General features: G+C 37.1%; 2 protein-coding genes across 3 annotated transcripts in view; both read left to right on the top strand.

Moving 5' to 3' along the window:
- LOC131682937 (uncharacterized) overlaps positions 1–24770 on the top strand; it is a 501049-nt gene that overhangs the window by 363091 nt on the left and 113188 nt on the right. The gene's annotated exons all lie outside the window — the stretch shown is intronic.
- Positions 859–24770, top strand: part of LOC131682938 (transcription factor HNF-4 homolog) — a 442320-nt gene continuing 418408 nt past the window's right edge. For both annotated transcript variants that reach the window (XM_058964747.1, XM_058964748.1), the window contains exon 1: positions 859–1332. In XM_058964747.1, the coding sequence (XP_058820730.1) occupies positions 996–1332 (337 nt within the window). In that variant the 5' untranslated portion in view covers positions 859–995. The remainder of the gene's footprint in view (positions 1333–24770) is intronic.

The raw sequence follows: 24770 nt of genomic DNA, 5'->3' as shown, positions 1-24770 counted from the left end.
ACTTTTGCCGGTCCCGATAGCATCAAGTGCTTAGTCTCTTTACGGTTGTCCAGACATGTTGCAGACTCATGTGACTCATTCGATAAAAATGCCGAAAATACTACTGCGGTATAAGAAAGGTTAAATCATCGGAAAACTCTAAGCTCGCTTATATGGCCCTATTCCACGCTTTTCTAAACTTTCTTCTTTCACATCCTTTCTCTTCCTTGAGTACTATGGCTCTTAATATGAAAATACTTCATGTCTTCCAGTCCGTTGCTAATAGAATGTCGATAAAACATAAAAAGTATCTCTGTCTATCACTGGTATGAGTAAGCTTTTAAAGTTTTGCGAAAAGTATCTTAGTTTGCCATAAGTTGCGCCAGTATCCGGGAAACGTAAATCTTCAATAGGTTCCTTAAGCCTGTCCCGCATTAATTTCGAAAACATCTGGTAATTGTAGCGTAATGTCAATTTGGCATGCATTCCCAAATTTATATTGAACATAATCAGTCGTAGAATCCTAGTGTTCATGATTGAGAAAAGCAGTATAGCACCATTTGGTGGATTAAACAGGTTTTTTATTTGGCGATACGTGACCAATTGGCCATTTTGTGACGTGTTGTACACATTCACATATTCAAAATAATAGTGCGCAGATTATATAACATGTGCCATTGCCGTATTCACAATCTACAGAAAAAATACAGTATTAAACGCCGTGCGGAATTAGAGCAGGTCACGCTACAGCTGTTGCTATAAAATAGTTGGCGGAAATCCTAATAGATTTTCTCTGTTGTTTATATATTACAGCCGTTCAAAACGAGCGAGATCGTATCAGCTGCCGACGCCCCAGTTTAGATGAAGTTGATATTTCAAACGGTTTGTCGGTGAAATTTTTGCTCCGAGCAGAACATTTTAGTAGACATTTCGGAGCAGCGCTGGATGATACAAACGATGGCGATGGCGATTTGTCAAATAAACGATTTGCAAGCATAAACGATGTATGCGATTCAATGAAACAACAATTACTCATTTTGGTTGAGTGGGCAAAGTCAATACCTGCGTTTACTGAGCTGCAGCTAGATGATCAGGTTGCTCTGCTTAGGGCCCATGCTGGTGAGCATCTTCTATTAGGATTATCAAGAAGGTCAATGCATCTGGAAGACGTATTGCTGCTGGGAAATAACTGCATAATAACAAAGCAGTGTCCAGATTCTAAGGTGGCACCGAATCTCGATATATCTAAAATAGGAGCCAGGATAATCGACGAACTTGTTAGTGCCATAAAAGATATCAAACTTGATGATTCTGAGTTAGCATGTATAAAAGCATTGGTTTTCTTCGATCCAAGTAAGACACTTTTTAATTCAAATTGATAATATTTTCACTAAATAATTAGGTATTTTCTTGCTTGAAGTGTTTGGTTCATCACTAAAAATCTCTCATCCCGATCAGAACGTCATAACAAAAAGCTATCAAATTTATATCCCATGTTGATATTTATTACTCATCGTGTTATCTTAATGATATCCCAATCAGCAACGCAAGCAAACTTATATCAAGATTATATCTTCTGGTGTAAGATTGGATTATTAATTTGATATTAATATACACATATAACGACGATGTTATAGTGAGTCATATATTCTGTCACAATTAGCTATTAACGCTAACTATAAGCTTTGAATGATCGTTACGGTGTAACCATTACACAAATGACCGTCTTTTTGCTAATACACTGAAGTCTCTTTTTATGCATCGTTTTTCAACTTTTTAAAGCGAATTTTCTAAGTTTTTTTTTATTTCCTAATATGTGTGTTATCCATATGGATATTCAAAGTTCCACTGTTTTGGGTATAGACAAGTTTTAGATGTGAGTGGTCGGAAAACTTATCAGTAGGGGAGACCGAGGAGACTTGATCCCCGGGGAGACTTGATCCCATCATTGTAATTCAAAGGCGGATCAGAATACATTAATCGAATATACTATAAAGTTGCGTAGTTTTATCTAAACATAAATTTCATTAACACAGAAATTACCGATTTAAAAAAAAAGTCTCAGAAGAACTGAAGAAGATTTCTTTTTCAAATTTTCAAACTTTTATAAAATTGATAAAATCACCCACTACATACTCTACTTTTGCATACAGCATTACAGGAGAATGTCAATTATATGAAAACGTTATGATTGAGCTGATTCTTTTGTTCAATTATATTTTTGCCAAAGTTTGCTGAAATAGATTCTATGGGTTCACTTGATCCCTTCAAATTCGTGGAGATGTGATCCCCTTCGCCATACTTCATACACACCACTGGAAATAACCAAATTCACACCAGAACAATTGGAGTCATTGTTGTCATAAAAAATGTCAAAAATGAACGATTAATCATAAAGAAACATAACTGTAATTGTTTACTACAGTATACGTAGCAACCATTCATCCCACATTTGACGTTCCTCAACCATAATAAAGACAGCTTTCAAATAATTGCACGGAGATTTGGGGAATTCGTAAAAAAAATCAGGTGAGAGATGCGTAATATGTAGTAACAAAAATAACAATATCTAATCATAACCATTTAATCAATACTACAATCCATTTATAAAATTGAATGTACCCGTTTTTGCCCTATTAAGAAGGGTACCACATTATTACTACAATAATTTTATTATTTCTGTTTCTTTGATTTGTTATTAAGGTCCATTTTTTATTTCGATTATAGAGGTTTTAACGTTAAGGTCATTCGCCTCTTACTAAGAGCCAATATAATAACAAAATTGTCTTGAGAATGGTGAAAATCTTCTGTTTGAGCGCAGCAAAATCTCTAATCGAGTACCCCCATTATCGCAATACCATTTGAGTCAACGCGTTGAGCAAAGAGGGCAGACGCTGATCTAACCAAAGGCTTCAGATGGGTAGGATGATAGTAGAAACAGGGCAAAAATAGGCTTATTACCCTACATGCTCTTTTAAACACGTTTCATAAAGGAATCAAGTGTCCCCAAATTAGGGATCGAGTCTCCACTAATCTAAGAATTTTCCATTTTTTTGTTGTTTTCCACAAATGCTCATAGCTCATGTCCAGTATAATATTTCCATGTATTTTTTTATGATTATTAGTCATCCCTAGAAACAATATAAAACTACAAAAAATGCATAGTTTTTTATCATTCCACGGAGTTGAACTGAAAAATAAAAAAAGGGGATCAAGTCTCCTCAGTCTCCCCTAACGTGTTTTTTTGACTTACTTGGTTGCGGTTTGATTGAGAAATGCCATTAACTATTTTCTGAGACACTCGTCTGACACACGACTTCGAATATAGGTCGTATGATTTCAATGTTGAAACTTTTATCCATAAAAAGTTTATGAATCGAAATGTTATCAAAAAGCTATTCTAAATATTATAATTTTCCTATAAAACTCGTTTCGAAGAAGATGTAGGAAGTATCAAGCACTCCAAATGACAAAAAGGTGGATGGGTCTAGGACATAACCGGAGTGTCGCAACACGTTCGACTTGTAATTAAAATCGAATGATATTTAATGAAATGTGTGGGAATGTTTCCAAATTATTCTTTATAATAATTATGGTGGTTCTGAAAAGAACATTTGTTGTTTCATCGCAAAGGCTAACGTACATTCGAACACCCCTCGGTGCTGTGAATGTGTGAGTGACCGGAAATTGAAGAAGAAAAATCTGTGGTTTTGGAAGTTAGTTGAAATAAACGCTTGAAGAGAATGCACGCATTTCTTTACTCGCAGAAACCATCCCTTAAATCTAATAGTTTAGCGAAACAGTGAACATTTTTTGGTCCTAATCGAACTGGATAAACCCGCCGCGATAGTTTTTTGTGATGGTTTGAAGAATCGTAATGGATAATTACAATTTTAAACCAATTTTGCATCGACTGTAACAAAACGCCATATTGGTTTTGACACGTAACACCGCGGCGTGCAAGTGAACCTGTTGAGTCGTGTCCGGAGCACGATATTCGAGGAAAAACATTCTAGAACGTTATTCGAATGCAATAATTATGTGTTGAATGCAATTAAAAATGATTTGGAAAAACCGCACGCTTCCATGTGTGAAAGAGAAGAAACTCCGATAGTTTCTAGAAACATAACCCCGAAAAATTTACTGGATGCATTGACTGGCGCGTCGAATTGTTCACCTCTTGGTACAGTTACGCTTCAGAAAGCAGCTTAAGCAAAGCAACAAAAAGAACGCAAAATGGCCCAGCAGCTAGAAAGAGTTCACGATCGCCGCGATATGATCACTCAAAAATATCTGAGGATTCGGCAAGAATTAAACGAAAATGTAAACATCCATTGGTTGAATCTGCAACTTGAAACGATTCGTAAGTGCAATGAGCAGTCAGAGATGATCTATAATGAAATATGCGAACTTATACCTCGAGCGCAACGAGCCACGCACACGGAAGAGTATTTCCGCTGTGAGGAAATGTATAATTCTCTGTACATCACCATTCAAACGGCAATATCCAGATTGAAGGATGCAGACAACCAAGTAAAACTCGATGCAAATGCAGTTTCATCCGACCCTCAGCGACCAATTGTAGTAAGCTCGTCAGCACCTCTCTTGCAAGTGCCAACATTTGACAGGAATCTTAAAAACTGGTACTCCTTCAAGTGTATGTTCCAGACAATCATGAATAGATACCCAAACGAGTCACCGGCAACACTAGTTTACAGTATTTCTGAATTAAATAGGACAGTGGTCATTTTCCGTGTAAAATCGTGTGCTGAATCCGAAAATGAGGTCCAAAAAATTCACAGTACAACAGTTTTCGAGTCGGAAAACTTATCAGTAGGGGAGACCGAGGAGACTTGATCCCCGGGGAGACTTGATCCCATCATTGTAATTCAAAGGCGGATCAGAATACATTAATCGAATATACTATAAAGTTGCGTAGTTTTATCTAAACATAAATTTCATTAACACAGAAATTACCGATTTAAAAAAAAAGTCTCAGAAGAACTGAAGAAGATTTCTTTTTCAAATTTTCAAATTTTTATAAAATTGATAAAATCACCCACTACATACTCTACTTTTGCATACAGCATTACAGGAGAATGTCAATTATATGAAAACGTTATGATTGAGCTGATTCTTTTGTTCAATTATATTTTTGCCAAAGTTTGCTGAAATAGATTCTATGGGTTCACTTGATCCCTTCAAATTCGTGGAGATGTGATCCCCTTCGCCATACTTCATACACACCACTGGAAATAACCAAATTCACACCAGAACAATTGGAGTCATTGTTGTCATAAAAAATGTCAAAAACGAACGATTAATCATAAAGAAACATAGAGCCACGCACACGGAAGAGTATTTCCGCTGTGAGGAAATGTATAATTCTCTGTACATCACCATTCAAACGGCAATATCCAGATTGAAGGATGCAGACAACCAAGTAAAACTCGATGCAAATGCAGTTTCATCCGACCCTCAGCGACCAATTGTAGTAAGCTCGTCAGCACCTCTCTTGCAAGTGCCAACATTTGACAGGAATCTTAAAAACTGGTACTCCTTCAAGTGTATGTTCCAGACAATCATGAATAGATACCCAAACGAGTCACCGGCAACACTAGTTTACAGTATTTCTGAATTAAATAGGACAGTGGTCATTTTCCGTGTAAAATCGTGTGCTGAATCCGAAAATGAGGTCCAAAAAATTCACAGTACAACAGTTTTCGAGTTACAGTGAAAAAATGAATTTTACCTTTAAAATTAAAAGTACGTTCAGTAAAATACAACTATCTTCGGTTGTAGTGCATCGATATGAAATATTATTATGTTGAATTGAAGGTAATTGAATGCACTTTCGATCGTTAGAACATTTTGTTTTAGTTCGACTACCGGTTCAAACGTTGTTTACAGAAGTCTTACTCATTTTGATAAACGAGTTCGAATATTACCCCACATTAAATTCTCTCAAAATTCTTCCATTTGCTCATTTAACAGAATTCTGACAGAGAGTCCCTCATATATTATTAAACAAGTCCTAGAAAAAATTGGAATCGAGACGGTTCAATAAGTTGACCCAGAGAAACACAAAAATTTCCATTTTACAAAAAATTGAATAACTTTCGCAATTTTTATCGGATTTAAACTAACAAGTGCTTATTTTCATTGGTTATTAGTAGGCTTTAATTTCCCATGAAAATATAATTTTAAGGATTGCTTTATCTTTCCGAAAATATTGACCACACGCTCATTTTTCTTCAAAAAATTAAGAAAAAGTTCAATAGATTCGTAAATTACGTCAGAACCGGTAGTCGCACTAGAACAAAATATTCTAACGATCGAAAGTGCATTCAATTACCTTTAATTCAACATAATAATATTTCATATCGATGCACTACAACCGAAGATATTTGTATTTTACTGAACGTTCTTTTAATTTTAAAGGTAAAATTCATTTTTTCACTGTAACTCGAAAACTGTTCTACTGTAAAATTTTTGGACCTCATTTTCGGACTCAGCACACAATTTTGCATCAGAAATAGTGTTCAAATATTTATCATTTGAAAAATTCGCTTATTGGAAACGCTACAGGAAAAATTAATCAGGATGTTATTAACAACAATAACTATGACGCAGCATGGAAAATGTTAGAAGAGACGTATGAGGATGAACGCTTAATAATAGACACCCACATCGAAGCCCTACTGAATATACCAATGATGTGATGGTGTGGTGATGAACTACGAAAGTTGATCGATGTTTGTATGGAACACGTTGATGCACTTATAAACCGTCAGTTACCAGGACTGGCAGAAATGATCGTTGTTAATGTCATCGACAAGCGCTTAGATAACGACACTCGAAATCTATGGGAATCTCAGCTACCCAAAGAAGAACTGACAACTTTTATTGACATGATGGAATTTTTAAGAGAACGATGTCGTATCCTCCAAAAGATGAAAGGTTATTCAGAGCTGCGACCAACCACAGGTGTGTGTAAGCAACGTGATAAAATGGAGCAGAAAACAATGCCTGCAAAGAATTTTGTTCAGACAAGCAAGGAATCCTCTTATGGCTGCAATGGAGACCATACAATTTATAAATGTGATGAGTTCAAAAAGCTTTCGGTGTCTGAACGTTATAGCAAAGTGAAGCAATCTTGTCTCTGCTTTAACTGTTTACGCCGGAGTCATCGCACTGTTAACTGCAACTCGGAGCAATCTTGCAAGACGTGCGGTCGAATGCACCACAGTCTACTTCACGACGGGAAACCGGAAGCCCCGAAGAAGCTTGAGAATGAGGAACCAACGTCATCGACATCGTGTTCTAGCGATATCCGTGAAACTGTTGAACAAATAAAATCTGTGAATTGTGCTCACTCATATAAGACAAAACAAGTGCTCTTGTCAACAGCTGAAGTTTTAGTATGTGGATCAGGGAATTCAACGTGGTCCTGTAAAGCACTGCTGGATTCAGGCTCCGATTCGAATTTGATGACGGAAGAACTTGCGAGAAAAATAAACATTCGAATTGAAAGCATCAATACTCCCGTTAGCGGATCAAATAATGCTGAAACTTACGTGAAATATAGAAATATAGTTTTCGACGCTACACTAGAATTCCTGGTTGTACCCAAAATAACCAAACTGCCGATCATTGAACTGGATACCCATGCTTGGCCCATGCCCATTGATCCAGTACTGGCGGACCCATCCTTCAACAGACCTGACGAAATTCAGATAATTCTTGGCGCAGAGTTGTTTTTTGATCTGCTCAAAGAAGGCAGAATGCGACTCGGCAACACCAAAGCGTCAGCGTCATTGATGACAGTAGCTGAACAAGCTGTTGAAGCACACTTTTTACATACGTTTACCCGCAACGACGACGGTCGCTACTCCGTCAGACTTCCTCTCAACGATATAAAAAAATCAACTGGGTGATTCTCGAGTAACAGCACAACGTCGGTTTGACAACTTACTACGAACATTTGTCGACGATAAAAAAGGATCCGTTACACGGAATTCATGGAAGAATATTTATCTCTTGGTCTTATGGTTGAAGTCTTTGACCACCCCGAAGATTGTTTTTTTTTCTGCCTCATCATGCCATCTACAAGAGACAAGCAGCACTACTAAATTAAGAGAAGTTTTTGATGCTTCGGCGAGGACCACGTCTGGTTTTCCGTTGAATGATGCCATAGAGACGGGTCCAACTGTTCAGAGCGACTTGATATCGATTATCATACGATTATGTAGTCATCAAGTAGTATTGACAGCAGACATCCCGACGATGTACCGGCAGGTGCAAATTCATCCCGAGGACCGAAAGTATCAACGCATCTTTTGGTTAGATTCGAAAAATAAAACAGGAACGTTTGAGCTAACAACCGTAGCGTAGGGTTGTTCTAGCGCACCATACTTGGCTACACGAGTGCTTATCCAGTTGGCAAATGACGAAGTAGATGAATTTCCACATACATCGCGAATCGTAAAGGAAGACAGTTACATCGACGATTTCCTCACTGGAGGGAAAACAGTCGCCGAAGTGATCGATATTTATCAGCAGCTTTCCGAGATGTTTAGGCGAGGCGGCTTTGGTATGCATAAATTCTGCTCGAACAGCGAAAGTGGTCGTAAATCTATTCCAGCGGAGCTGCAAGAAACGCAAATGAATTTTGAAGATGCTGACATAAATAACACCATTAAAACGCTTGGACTTATCTGGAATCCGGAAGAAGACTATTTCGTATTTCACGTGAATCCGGTGGAATCGAAAAATTATGTACATCCTACGAAGCGAAGTGTGCTTTCCGACATTGGAACTCTTTTCGATCCATTGGCGGCTCTATTCGATCTATGACGGCTTGAAGTCGCATGGAATAACGCTTTGCCTTCAGAACAACTAGACACCTGGACTGCATTTCGACAACAGCTTCCGTTGGGCAATCAACTGAAGAAAGGCAGGTGTATAACATCAAATCACGCTGATGTAATTGAGCTTCACGGATACTCGGACGCTTCCAAGAAGGCGTATGGCGCAGTGTTGTATATCAGATGCGTATCTTCCAATGGACGGGTAAGGGTTCGTCTAGTTTGCAGTAAATCTCGCGTGGTGCCTTTGAAACCGACCACAATTCCTCGGCTCAAACTGTGTGGAGCATTACTTCTAGCCCAGCTGGTGAAAAAAAACCGTAGCTGCAATGAAAATTTCTTTTCAAAGTGAGACACTTTGGTCCTCCGATTCACAAGTGGTGCTGGGTTGGCTAAAAAAATCACCGCATGCTTTGAATCAGTTTGTTGCTAATCGCGTGGCAGCTATCATCGAACTCGTGTCTGAATACCAATGGTTTTATGTACCATCAAAACAAAACCGTGCTGATGTAATATCACATGGTGCCATGCCCGAAGAACTGATTCGACAGGATTTGTGGTGGAAAGGATGTCCAACCCTAGGCGAAGGGGATTTCCATCCAAAAGAAGATGACAACGATAGCAATGAACTGGAACTCCCTGAGCTTAAATCAACTACTGTGTGTGCTTCAGTTCAACGCATGCCACTGCAAATAAACTTCACTAGGGTTAGCAACTTTCGACGCCTTCAGCGAGCATGGGCAAACGTACTAAGATTCATCAAGAAAAAAACCAGTAACAGTAACACATCTATAAGCGCACAAGAAATGAACGAAGTTCTTGCTACGTTCGTGAAGCTTGTCCAAAGAGCATATTTCGGCGACCTCATTAAATCGTTAGCTGGAGGTTCATGCTGCCTGATTACAGTTTTTGCTCCATTTCTAGATCCGGAAGGTTTGATCAGAGTTGGGGGACGGCTGAAAAACTCATCAATCCCGTACGAAGGAAATCATCAGTTGCTGTTACCCGACAAGCATCATGTAACTCGTATCCTTGTCCGGCAATTACACAACGACAATTTCCATGTCGGACAACACGGACTACTGTCAATGTGAGCGATTTTGGCCTGTAAAGGTAAAGCAGCTTATTAAAAAGATTTGCGGTTCCTGCTATGTTTGCTACCGGTACAACCCTAAACCTGTTAATCAATTTATGGAAAACTTTCCTGATTATCGTATCACACCGTCACCAGTTTTTTCTAACACTGGAGTCGATTATGCTGGGCCGTTTTTACTAACAGAGGCTGGCAGAAAGACAGTAACTTATAAAGGTTATCTCGCAATATTCATCTGTTTAGAAATCAAGGCCATTCATATTGAATTGGTTTCCAATTTAACTACAGCACATTTCATAGCTGCATTACAACGTTTTATTAGTCGACGTGGTATGGCGAGTAACTTGCATTCTGATAACGGTACAATGTTCGTAGGGGCGAATCATGAATTGGCTGAACTACGGAAACTATTCGAGGAACAGGCTCATCAAACCAAACTGAATGATTTCTGTATCGGCAAGGGAATACAGTGGCATTTCATCCCTCTGCGTAATCCTGATTTAGGTGGCATCTGGGAGGCTGGCGTGAAGTCGGTTAAGTATCACCTGAAGCGCGTTGCAGGGGAAACTAAGCTGACCTACGAAGAAATGACAACTTTTCTAGCACAAACCGAGGCTATTTCGAACAGTCGGCCTTTAGTTCAAATCTCAGATGATCCCAACGATCTTGAAGTGTTGATTCCATCACATTTTTTAATTATATTCAGGCAGATCGACACTTACCATTCCAGAACTAACTAAGAAGGACAAGATTTGACGGTTGAGTCGATGGCAGCATATTCAGCTTATGAGGGAGCATTTTTGGAAACGCTGGTCAATAGAATGCTTGCTTCATTTGCAATCTCGCCCGAAGTGGCACACCGGAACCACCCAGTAGGAGTGCTCGTGGTGCTAAAGGACGATAATTTACCACCCCATCAGTAGCGTCTAGGACGAATTACCGCCATTCATCCAGGAGAGGAAGGTATAGTAAGAGTTGTAACAGTAAAAACACCAAACGGAGAATATAAAAGAGCTACAACAAAAATATGCCTTCTGCCATCTGTTGATCCAGGGGAATCAACGGGGGGAGTATGATCGCAAAGGCTAACGTACATTCGAACACCCCTCGGTGCTGTGAATGTGTGGGAGTTGAAGAAGAAAAATCTGTGGTTTTGGAAGCTAGTTGAAATAAACGCTTGAAGAGAATGCACGCATTTCTTTACTCGCACATACAATTGGGAGAGATGCCGCATCAAAATTGCGGGTGAGATGCCGCACTCGATGGCGGAGGATACGCAGCTAAAATGTATTTTTTTCACCTCGGAATATCATTATATGATCATTTGCGTCAGGTATAGATTATTAATAAGGTATACCCACAAACTAACGGACCTAACACAGTGACATATAGGAATATGGGTCTATTTATCTATACATTTAAACACGCGATATGTATCTAAGTTTTAGTTACTTCGGTTAATTCTTTAAAGTTTCAGGCACTAATTTTAGTAAACGCATTGATTTGTAGTGATGTCCATCTTGGGATAAAAATGAAAATTTCAACGAATTGATGCTTGTTAAAATGAATCTTTCAAGAACAAACCAAAGTTATATAAATATATTGTTGGAATAAACAACCAAAAACTGCTTTTACGGAACCCCACTAATATATCGCTCGTATGAACATATAAATAAATAGTACCCTTAGTTAAGTTACTCCAACTTAACCGTGACACAAGGCTGCAAAAGAAAAATATTTTTAAAATGTTGAATAAAAAAATGTTTCTAGAAATGGTATTACCCCCTTAACCCTTGTAAAGGCAAGCTAAAATCCTAACATTAAAGGGCAAGCCGGGCCTCTCAGGCCCGTCTAAATTCAAGCTCCTTTTTGCCGTTCTCATATAGCCTTCCCATCGGTCGCAATTGATTTTTTTATTGATCCGACTTTTGGTTCTGGAGTTACGTGTTGAAGAGTACAATCACACAGCAAATTTCCATAGAAACTGATACCACCATGATGTCCAAATGATGCAATATATATTAAAATATGGGCAACATTACTTGGCTTTGCATGTCTAGATCATTAATGACCCACCGAAGGCACTTCGACCACATTGGCCAGCTATGGCGGTTCTTGATGCCCCGGGGGAACTTACCAAATTCATAAGATAATGTCATACCTATTTTTTTAGCGAATTATTTACCGATTTTTACAAACTTGGTTTCAAATGAAAGGTACAGCATTCCCATTGGATGCTGTTCAATTTCTTATTGATCCGACTTCCGGTTCCGAAATTACAGGATGATGAGTACGAACACGCAGCAAATCCCGATTTCAGCGTATAAGGCAATGGATGTAAAAAGGTCAATTTTTCCAAAAGGTGAGTACATACTCGGAAGATCACGTTGACTGTCGATTGGTTCTGAGTTCCATTTCGTTTGAACACGACCAATAAATGTTTCTGGGTTGCTATTAATTTCTTCTGATGCATAACCGGAGTACATATTCAGATTTTTCTTCCGAGTCTGCATCAGATTCATCGTCGGAAGCAATATTATTCACATCTTCTTCCTCGCTTTGCAAATCAGTTTTTTTCGTCTGCTGTTGAATTTGCTCGAATGTCTTCCATTATTTCAGATTCTTTGAGACGATTGAAAACATGGGCATATCGTCTTATAGCCATTTCAATTTTTTGTTGCTTTTAGATCCTACGATTTGAATAATTATGACAACTATAACACAAAAAATAGACAACAAAAATAAACAATAACGACAGAGTTAGGTTATGTTATATCCAAATAATTGTCAAGTAGACCACAGTGGGTGAAATAAAAGTATTTACCCAAAAAAAGTATGACACACGTTATTCTCGTATGCTATTTTTACATTTCTTATAAAAGAAATGTATAGAATTCGCTCAAACTTTCAAGATTTTTTTCTTATAAGAAAAGGTAAAAAGATAAAGTCAATCAAAACATGATAAAAATTCCTGCTAATATGAAGATGAACTCATCAAAATGTTTTTTTTTTCAGATAAATATTAATGTTTAAAACTCGTGGTACTCCTAGTAAATATTGCATGCACACCGGGCCTGCCAGGCCCGGCTTGCCTTTTTGTGCATGTAAAAAATTCAAACATAGCTGCGCATCACTCCATAGATGAAAATTTCACAATTCTTTGTTTTGTTATAGATTTCAAAGCTACTTATCAAAATTTCCATGCCCAAGCTTTTTTGCAACTAAAAAATTGCAACGTGCCGGGCCTCTGAGACCCGCTCGCCTTTTTGAGGGTTAAGAAAAATGAAAGTATTGGCCGATTTATAGGTGTAATCAAACTTCATGAAACTCAGCTGAAGACCCCTGATCACAAAAACATCAACGATAGCTAAAAAATACTTTTGTTCACCATTTTTCAATTTGTGACCATGGTGCGGCATCTCACCCGCAAACGCGGCATCTCTCCCACAATCACCTTTTTTTAAAAATGTTCATGGAAATTTGATGAATTTTTTTCATGACAAAATCCATTTCACAGTATTTTTGAAACTTGTCGCAATTGATAAAAATGATTTTATCAAATATTGAATGGTTTACTTTGATGCAGGATCGATTTTAAGAAATGTGCGGCATCTTTCCCCAAATCACCTTATATGCCAATGTTTGACGTTTTTCAAAAACCTCGAAAATATAGGACATATCCTTTAAAATAAGGACGATTGGTGACCCTAGTTATGAGAATTTAATGCCCTGATGCTAAGCATAGAATTACATTAAATTAGAGTTGATGTAGTTTTCGATTCTTGCCTTTCTCATATAGAAAGGTTATGCAATTGCTCCAAAAACCGACTTTCTAACGGAGGGCCGAGTGTCATATACCATTCGACTCAGTTCGTCGAGATCGGAAAATGTCTGTGTGTGTATGTATGTGTGTGTATGAGCGGATATATTAACAAAATGTCCACATCGTTTTCTCGGAGGTGGCTGAACCGATTTTAACAAACTTAGTCACGAATGGAAGGTACAAGGTTCCCATCGGCTGCTATTGAATTTAATTTAATTCCGATTTCCGGTTTCAGAGCTACGAGTTGAGGAGTACGGTTACATAGAAAATCTTGTTATAATTTGTCCACATCGGTTTTCTGAATTTTCTGAACCGATTATAAAAAACTTAGTCTTAAATGAAAGGTACTACGTTGCCATCGGCTGCCATTGAATTTTGTGTGGATTGGACTATTAGTTCCTAAATTACAGGGTGATGAGTACGATCACGCAGAAAATCCCGATTTCAACGGATACTGCGATTAATGTATAAAGGCGAATTTTTTTTTCCAAAATATGACCACAACTGCTTGGATTTATAGTTCTATGTCACTAACAGTTATTCAAAGTCTCTTTGGCCATATTGACCACCATCGACGGATCCGGAAGCCCAGGAAGAAGTATCCAAGAATAATAATTACATCGGTTTCTCGGAGATGGCTAGACCGATTAAATCAAACTTAAATGAAAGCTTTTACTACCCCGTAAACTGCTATTAAATTTAGTTGTGATCCGACTTACGGTTCCGGTGTTGCGGGTTGTGGCATACGGTCACATAGAAAATTCCGATTCAAAACGATATCTGGATGAAGGCAAACAGGTAAAAATTTCGCTAAAATGAATATATCTTTGTGTCAAACAACTTACATTAACCGTTCTAGGTCACTGACGGCCAATCGAAGTCTCGTCGACAGCATTGACCGTCATAGACTGTTCCGGAAGTGCCCCGGAGGAATCGCCACCTATAAAAATTAACAAACATCAGTTTATCGGGGATGGTTGGGACGATCTTCACAACTTAGTCCAAAATGAAAGGAAAGGTCATCGTCATACATGTCTATAAAATTTCGTACGGTTCGGTTATATGGTTCTGGAAATATAGACAGAAGCTATCGGTCACAGGAAATTCCCACATAAGCCGGAACATTTGTTTTCTTAAGGAGATTACATGAAGTTTCAAAAATCGAAGCATCGTACTTTCAATGCCAAATATCCCCAAAATGCATGAAACGACTAGATTTTATGCCAAGTCGAAAATTTTTGTGGCTGCTATTGAATTTTATGTCGATTTGAATCCATTTCCGGAGTTACGGCTTTAACCCACAAAAAGACAAGGGATCTCAGAGGCCCGACTAATTACTGTTCTCTAGTTTCAATGAACTTGTAATTTGAAATACAAATGATCGAATGTTTTCGGGGCTTCGATTCTCACACTGATAAAACAACAAAAAAGAGGCTTACGATTTCGTTGGGCCTTAGGAGTGATGCTTCTTGAAGTCACAATTATAAGAGTGCACATATAAACTGATACCGCTATAACAGTCTAAATCACTAGTGACACCCCAAAGTCGCTTTGGCAATTTTCCACACACCTAGAAAAAATCGAGTAAATTTACGTATCCTGACCCCGGCATATACGAGCATCAAAAATGACTTACTTTTAAGTTTGATTTTAATTTTATATGACGTTGTACATTAAAAACCCGTTTTTATCAGCCCCTGTTTTTATCAGTTTTCTGACCCGATTTTATAGACCAACCAGTGTTATGAGGCTATGTCTTGGGATTAAAAAAGAATATTTTTAGAGCTTCGGTTTATTAAAAAGAAATAAACAAATATGTTTTGCCATTGTCCCCAGTTTGTCAACCTAACATAAACAAAGGGGGCTGATAAAACGGGTATTCGCTGTATTTCGTAAATCACGTAATTTTACTCCACATATAGCGTTTGTTCTGAATGGCAGTAAGTGTAATTTTATGTCATTGCGCATGTAATGTATATGTTTCATGTAAAATTAAACGGAGCACGGTTATATTTCGTCATTTCGTGAATTACGGTTTGTTAAATTCTATCATGCTTACAATTACGTCAACGATATTTTTTTTGGTATACACCTACGACGGTTCCTGAGTTCAGAGAACTAGGAACTGAATAGGAAAATTTAAAAATAGAATTTATATTTTTGATGCCAAATGTCTTTAAAATGCAAGAAACGTCGAAATTTGATGAAATCTCGAAAAAAAAATGAAAAAGATTGACTTGTTCGTATTTTGGAAAATGTTTGCCTTTGCTTTTCTCATATAGAAAGGTTATGCAATCACTCTGAAAACGTTGCACTGAGGTACAAATGTACCCCACGCCTTCTTTGGAGCCGTGTGAAAACGAGAATTCGGCTTTTACCGACTTGGGACCCTCACCATAATTCAATTTAGAGTTCCTAGTAAGAGTAGAAAAAGGTGATATAGCCAGTTTGCTTATAGCCTTTGTGGAAGCAGGTGTCAAAGTTGGCGTGAGGTACATTTGTACCCCAGTGTACGGTTGCCGTTAGTGTTTCGTCAGATTTCGTTCTGTCAGTGGAAATGTGATTCGTGACAATACCAGTTTGAATACTGGTTGTTGTGCTACGTAAAGAACAACTAGTATTATATGATCGTTTTTAATTATTTATTTTATTTTATTTTGAAGCGGAACAAAAAATCGTTCTCATTTTTGCTGATTTTTATTGTTTTATTGTTTATTTTTTATAGTTTTTCAAAGCAATGCACAGTGGTCCAGGAAGCGAAATTAGCGGGAAACAATTGTTAACGCATTCATCTTTAGGTTTAGAGATTTGGTGTCTTAGAAACATTTATTGTGCGTGACAAACTGCATCTTTTGGCTGAAACGGTTTCAGGGTGGTCCTTAAAATGTCAAAGTTGTAGATATTATTTCAAATTATAGTTCAGAGAGAATCATACTTTCTCCTGCAATATTCTAGAACAATCAATTCTGAGCAACTTTGTTGAAGATACTAAATTTGTATCTGAAACCGTTTTCATTTTATAGTGAGATCCATATCATAACTTAGGGTGTCTCTCAAAAAAACTGTTTTCTCCGTACAGTTTCTTAATATGATTTTTTTCACAAAAGTACGCTGCAGTGTACTTTTAGAGCATGATTAGAGGCAACTTTTGCTGAAGAAAGAAAAATTTTGTCTTGTCTGGTTCAAAAGTTATACTTAATTTTCACTAAAAAATACGCTCTTTTCAAATTTCGATATCTCAAAAGGGGGCAAACGAAAATTGATAATTTTGATTGCATTTGAAAGGCTGTACTTTTGCCTACAATATATTGAAAAATTGGAGAACGCTTTTTTGTCTTTCTCAAATAAATCAAATTTAAGTAAAAGCATTTTTGCGTATAATCCTACAGCGCTCATATTAAAAAAATATTGGTTTTACGCGGATTCTGTGAATTCTTGTCAAGACTTTTCAAGGATCACATATACTTGCAGGCTTTTCATATTGCAAATAGGGTGATGACCCTATTTTGGGCTCACTCGTTAGGGTGGCGCACTCTATCATTAATTGCTCGATCTATGTACAATGTTGAAATGCATATAAATTATGATCAATGCGTTAGGGTCAATTTATTTGCTTTATTCCTGAAAACCAGTATATTAAATAACTTGTATACGAGTGCAATAGAAACTAGAATCGCTTTCCTCTTACTTCCACCCTACCATACCATCAACAAACATAATGGAGCTATCGAAAATGCAAATATACACTGAAGTCTTTTTAGGCGGTTTTTTATGCGCGCATCCCCTACATAAAGAAGCCTAAGTGTACAGTATGTAAAATAATTAAAGACACCCTCGTTCTTTTCTATTTAATCCCATAACCACTACTACTAGTATTACTGATACTGCTACCTGCTGAAATCGTTCCTGCAAATGAACGAAATCGATTGTAAATATGTGTAGATTTTGGGAAATCTTGGCAATAATTCAAAGCAAATTATAGGTCAAGTCATTGGTGATTGGTGGTCTTTACCCTATCTGCATTAGGAAAAGCCTGCAAATGTATGTGATCCTTGAAAAGTCTTTATAAGAATTCACAGAATCAGCGTAAAACAAATTTTTTTTAATATGAGCGCTGTAGGATTATACGCAAAAATGCCTTTACTTAAATTTGATTTATTTGAGAAAGACAAAAAAGCTTTCTCCAATTTTTGAATATATTGTAGGCAAAAGTACAGCCTTTCAAATGCAATCAAAATTATCAATTTTTGCTTGCCCCTCTTTGCGATAACGACATTTGAAAAGAGCGTATTTTAAAATGAAAATTAAGTATAACTTTTGAACCAGACAAGATAAAATTTTTCTTTCTTCAGCAAAAGTTGCCTCTAATCATGCTCTAAAAGTACACTGAAGCGTACTTTTGTGAGAAAAATCATATTAAAAAACTGTACGGAGAAAACTGATTTTTTGAGAGACACCCTAAGTTATGATATGGAACTCACTATAAAATGAAAACGGTTTGAGATACAAATTTAGTATCTTCAACAAAGTTGCTCAGAATTGATTGTTCTAGAATATTGCAGAAGAAAGTATCATTCTCTCTGAACTATAATTTGAAATAATGTCTACAAGTTTGACATTTTAAGGGCCACCCTAAAACCGTTTCAGCCAAAAGATGCAGTTTGTCACGCACAATAAATGTTTCTAGGACACCGAATCTCTAAACCTAAAGATGAATGCGTTAACAATTGTTTCCCGCTAATTTCGCTTCCTGGACCACTGTGCAATGGTTAACAAGTATAATTTGAGCACAATAAAAAAAATCAGAAATATTTTTTTCATTTCAATTTCTACCCCCTTTCGTGGTATTTTCCAATACACGATTTTTAAACTTTCACTCTTTTTACTGTTTCAAGACCATTCTTTGAACTTTTAGAATCTTTTGATTTTTTTCAAATCGGTTCAAAATTTGCAAAATTATGGTAATTTTTGTGAAAAAAGTCAAAACCGCGATTTTTGTCTTTCTCATAAAGAAAGGATATGCAATCACTCTGAAAATCGACTTTTTAACCGAGACCCGGAGGGCCGAGTCCCATATACCATTCGACTCAGTTCGTCGAAGTTGACAAATGTCTGTATGTTTTTTTTTACAATGGAGAAGACGTTTACGTACTAGCCCAGTACACGTGCTATTAGTAGGTGCCAACCTACCACACGGGGTGTACTGGGGGCGAGTCGGGCTCGAATGGTGACGCTGCCATTAATACCGACTAAACTCCATTGGGCTCCGCCTTCGTTCCCCCCAGAAACTACCTCTCGGTATTACTTCTGGGGGGACGGCTGTACTTGATCAGGGTGTCGACTCATTTCTGAAAATGAAATTCCCTGATTTTCCAGGTTTTTCCACACCTTTTTATAAATTTTCCAGTGCTCAAACAAATCAAATTAATTTAACATTTTTCAATGTCTATCGTTTGAGCTTACACCATTTTTTCATTTTTAGTTAGTTTTAAACTTTTTGTATCTTCCATTTCAATTAAACCACTTTTGGTCTTTTAACTGTCATGTAATTTAAATATTTCCAAATCTGAAAAATTGTTACCAGGCTCGAGGGATGACCGACAAGCAAATGGAGGAGCTAGTGTTCTGGAAAAATAAGCGGATTGACATTTTGGGGATGAATTTCCTCATAGTGTTATGTATTTTAGTCTGTGTGGAAATGGTGATGAGTCTGGGATCTTCCGTTAATCTTTCGGCAGTCGCGCTGGTGCACTGAGTGCACGCTGCTCTGAAAAGCTAGCGAATTGTCTTTGGGCAACTACGGCTGCTCATTCAGTGTCATGCGCGACTTCCGGAGGGTTAAGTAGGCACCATTTTAACATACTCTATTACATTCCAAACACCCTTGAAGGTGGTCGTAACCCATTCTTAGGTCAATTTGCAATGTAAAGTTTATTCGTGACAAATATGTAAAAACACATAGATCTCTTGATATATTCAACCAAAAATGAATTTTTTTTTACAAATATGGACGTATGTCTTTTTTATCCAAAAATACATAATTCGATGACATGTTAAATGCGCTTTCAAAAATGGGACGAAAGAAATGCGAATTATAAATAATATGTGCGGTCCAAACGGAAATCAAAAGATATCTCATTGGAATAGTTCTAAAAAGCTTGGCTAATCGGCAAGCTCTGTTCACACCGTTCCCAAAACGTCTAATACTCGATTGCCATCAGCTTCATATAAAAGAAATGCAAATTACAATCTTAAGAAGCGACGAAATGGATTCGATAGTGAGACAAACATTCTGCTCGTACACTAATAAAATAATAATAAAATAAAAACGTCAAATGTGTTTGTGTATAATTCGAAGCATCATTAAGGAACGAAGTCATTGAAGGTATTGATTATTCCGAATTATAGTGATAGGCAGAATATGAGGGCTAAACACTTCTTCGAAAATTGTAGCGTGGATATTCTACCAATTTTTCCTGTGTGGCAATGGATTACAAAACTTGGACGTAGAAGACTTCAACCATGCTTCATCGTATGTAACGAAATGAAGTATTAAAGTAATTTTGAACGATAGAGAAGTCTAAATTTCTCAAGAAATATTTGGTAAAGCAGGGTGTTCTGCAACAGTGGGTGAACCAGTAAAAACTTCATACCAACAGGAAGGTATCCCAGAATATGTACTAAGAAGATTGTTTCCAGCACTTTTTCACAACTTTAAAGTAGGGGCATAATTCAAGAAAATGTCGAATAATCACAAGAAAACACAGACAGGTCTGCGAACAAATTATAGAAACCGGTTTTTGGTAAGTTTACTTGTGATTTGAGACAAACAGTTTTTTAGTCTCTCATTGCCTGCTTATGATTTTTCCCACCAATTCGTCATTTCAGAAATTAGGTACCCTCTAAACTGCCGTTAAGATCGTATTCGTCCCATGTTCTATGAGATTCCCTCTATACATAAGACAATTATGCTTTAAACGGCAGTGAAAAGGTCAGTTGAAAATTCCATCTTGGAATATAATAAATACAAACAAATAAATAAATAAAGCGATTTTTAATGCAATCTGGCAATAGCAGCACACAAAAAAGGACACTAGTGTATATTCTATCTCTGCTCAAGCTAGTGCTATAAGTTAAGCAAACGTAACAGTCGCCACGATCTATGGTGAGTGATAATACACTGCCGATTTTTTTTTGCGATGATCGTTTGTCTGTTTGTTGTGATATGAGTGAAGCTTCGCAGGAAAAGGGAGGCAAACTTCGGTTAAATACACTATTTGTTGATTTTAAATATTGTCGTATCCGCCCGTCTGTTAACGGAAGGTGATATTGAAACTGAAGCTTGCGAAAGTCATCTTCATACAGTTCTATTATACACGGAAACCCATATTGAAAACGTTGAATTATTAAGCGGAGTTGAGTGTTTAACCGTTAGGTAACGACATAGTACGCTAGTACCTTTCCAGATTTCAAATAAAATTACAATGTGCCTTTCATAACTAGAACCTGAAGCTTGGTGACATCATAGTACATCACTAGGCATAAATTTTAGTGAGATAAAATTGAAGATGTAGACCTGAGGGAACGTTTTGGTCGTTTCTACCGCATAGCACCCGGTCCTAGAGGTGTGTCCTAGCTTTGAAATACTATTTGTAAATTTCAAAGAATCCTAGCAATATGGATGTCAAAATTCTTGGGTTTGCCACAGAGATTGTTAACAATCGTCATGGGACTATCTGATAATTTGACCCCGGAGCGGTCGTCACAACTTTATTTAGTTTCTTAATAATTCTGTCTGTCAGTGAGCGGAGCAGACAAATGGTCTCAGCTGCAGACAAAAAATAGGGGCAGCCAACGTGCGCGAATTAGAAGTATGAAAGCTGTGCGTTACCTAATGCCGCTATGGACTAGCACTGAACACGAGTGGAATTGAGTAGCGCTTAGAATTAACTCGATGGCTAGTACATGAAAGAACTTGAATAAAACAAGTTTACGCCGTTGAGAATTAGTTGATTACAAATCCCAAAATTGGTCATATAAGCAAAAAATAAGCTGCCGCAAAACAAGAGATCAGCTACGATGCGATATACTGTTATACGGTCATGAAGTTTTATTCCAAGAATCGGCAATTTTTTGACGTAGGACTACGTCTTTGTTTTCGATATGGGGGTGCACTTTGCAAATTCTACAAAAAGGATATGTAACGAAAATGGTCTAATTTTGAACGCAAATAATTCAGCCATCTCCCGATAAATTTTGAAATTTTTTGCACGAATCGCCCCGAAATACTTTTAAGAATGGATTCCAATAGATAAACCCAAATTTTTTTGATACCTTGTCAAAATATCGCGCAATTACACACAGAAGATAGCGCTTCCCAAGCCCGGTACGACAGATTTGTGTACCTAGCGCGCTACGCTTCTATGAATAACGTTATCAACGACTATACTGCCCATGATCGCATATTAGTCCCATAAAGATAGGAAATCCCATAGAAAACGGGACAAATATGCGATCATGGGCAGTATATAAAGAACGAAATTTGCCGGACAAGCTCAGTTGCCTGTTGAACGGCAGGCGGAGCAGATCACTGCGCTGTGTGTTTTCACAGCCAGTGTAGCTGAGTGAGGAGTCCGTTACACTACTTATGAAGATACGCTATCTAGAGCTATGCTTTCTTTTGTGTTGTGCTCGTTTCCAGCACACTTTTATGTACAATCTCGAATACAGTTATTCCTATACAAAATCGCTTGTACATTCGAGCTCCATTTGCAAACACGGCTAACATAGTGTCGTGATACTAGTTGTCTCTTTCGCTCTACCCATCATCATCAGCGTTGACTCATTTTGATTTGTTCGCTTGGGTTCAATGTTTGAGGCGAATGTAGGTATATCAAATTTTTTGGCAGGGTTACTATATTTACAGATTTTTCTGTAATGTCAGAGATTTTTTTCACAATTTTTGATCACAGATTCCTTTTCACAGATGGTACATTTTGGCATTTTGATGAAAATTGGATAGATTTTTGGAAATATTGTAATTTTTCGGAAATTTATCACAGATTTTTTCCTGTTTCAGTCATCACAGATGGTAAAATGATATTTTTGACCGAAACACAGATTTCAATGTGGCATCTCTGTTTGTTAACGGATGCATGTGTAACCTGCATGATAGCAATCTGTGCTTTCATTGCGCAAAGACGAAAACTTTCTTAGCAACAAATTTACACGGATCGATGGAAAGCACAGATATATGATTAAGACCTCTGCATTCGCTACATTTGTATACGTACTTTAGGAAAGTTAAATTAATGACAAAATAAAACTAGAAAGATTGGTCTATACATGAAATGTGATTATATTGTCTAAAATTTGATTTTTCTTCACCGGTCTGGGTTTTTACCACATACAATCGAAAAGTTTTTACAATTTTTAAAAGCTGATCATGTGCTATAAAGATTTAGTTTCAGGTATTAGTTCGCTCACAGTTATTCTGTCTTCTTTCTTCAGATCTTCTCAAATAAGTTTAATTGGATTCGATCGCCTACTACAAATGAAATAACTTGATAACCAAGAAGGTTTGGTTCAATATGTAACATTCGATGTTGATTGGTTGTGCTTAAACTATTCGTAAGAAATATATTTGATTTATTATTACTCTAAATGTACTAAGAAAATAAATATTTTACATTAAGGTTGCACAGAGAATGGGCAAAAATTGAAAACGAAAAAAGCAGTTTTCCTCCACACCGTTTGTTAGATCTTCATAAAAATCAATTGGCTTATGTAGAATCTTGTTACAGTACTGCCGATTAATTTTTATGAAGATCCAACACACGGTGTGGAAAAAACTGCTTTTTTCGTTTTCGATTTTTGCCCCTTGTCTGTTCAACCTTAAGTAGTATAGTCCTACGTCTACAGTTCGTTCAACCCCATAGGGCTGCCCCTTGTAGTTTTTAAAGAATTTATTGCTTTATTATTTTGGAAATGCAACTAGATTATCAACAATATGTTCGATTTAATAGGCATAATTACTCTACCACTATGCATCTCTAACATTACTGACCCATTTTTTTCGTCTACAATTTGTAAACATAGAAAAAAAATTAACGGTTCGGCCAAGCTAATGCATTGAGCCGTGTCAAAGTAAACGGCCTGTGCACACCGAGCGTACTTATATGTATTTACCTTGAGTCAGAAGAATCACAACAAGGCCGTCGATAAATCAATTGACATCCATATAAAATATTATATATGAGTAATTCCACGTCAGATTTACAACCAAAATTTTTTTTTGCAATCTTTAGCTGAAAATTGTTCACACTTTGTTTTGTTTTTGTTGAATATGATTATTTTTTTCAATTTATGAGTTTGTAAAATTTTGAATTTTATTGAATTGAACTTTTTTCAATCACTGATAACTCAGAAACTATTCAATTTGTATGTATGTATGTTGGTAGCCACCATCCTAGCTCGAGTCTTGCTCTGCATGCGGCTCCTCTTAACCCATTCATGCCCATGCTGTTTGTGGACAACAACGTTTTTAAACAGCTATAACTTTTGATTGGGGCAAGATTTGCTCACAAAAACAAGTAAGGTTAATAAATGTGACTATTGGCTTTCATTTGAGTATTAACGGTTATACGGATCAGCTCTAGAAATGAAGTTATTGCAATTAGTCTGAACTCCGATGGAGCAGTGCTGCCAGGGACCGTTTACGTTGACGACGGAAAATGAATTTTTCATATAACTTCTTTATGTTGCAATATTAGTGAAAACTGATAAAACTTATCAATTTGGACTATTTTTGGCTACGTTTTCCACGCTGTTGGACTATTGTAAATATTCTAGGAGAATTGCAGTGAGCATTAGAAGGTAAAAATTGAGCAGCTTCTAGCACTGCAAGCAAAGCACCTACCTTTATCAAAAATGGTTTTTGGAGTGTCTTGACCCCACCGTTTTAAAGAAAAAATAGTTTTGAAACCCTACATGCACTAGAAAAAAGTTG

The sequence above is a fragment of the Topomyia yanbarensis genome, chromosome 2 (genome assembly GCF_030247195.1).
Source record: "Topomyia yanbarensis strain Yona2022 chromosome 2, ASM3024719v1, whole genome shotgun sequence".
NCBI classification, from domain to species: Eukaryota; Metazoa; Arthropoda; class Insecta; order Diptera; family Culicidae; genus Topomyia; species Topomyia yanbarensis.
This window is presented reverse-complemented; position numbering and strand designations above follow the sequence as displayed.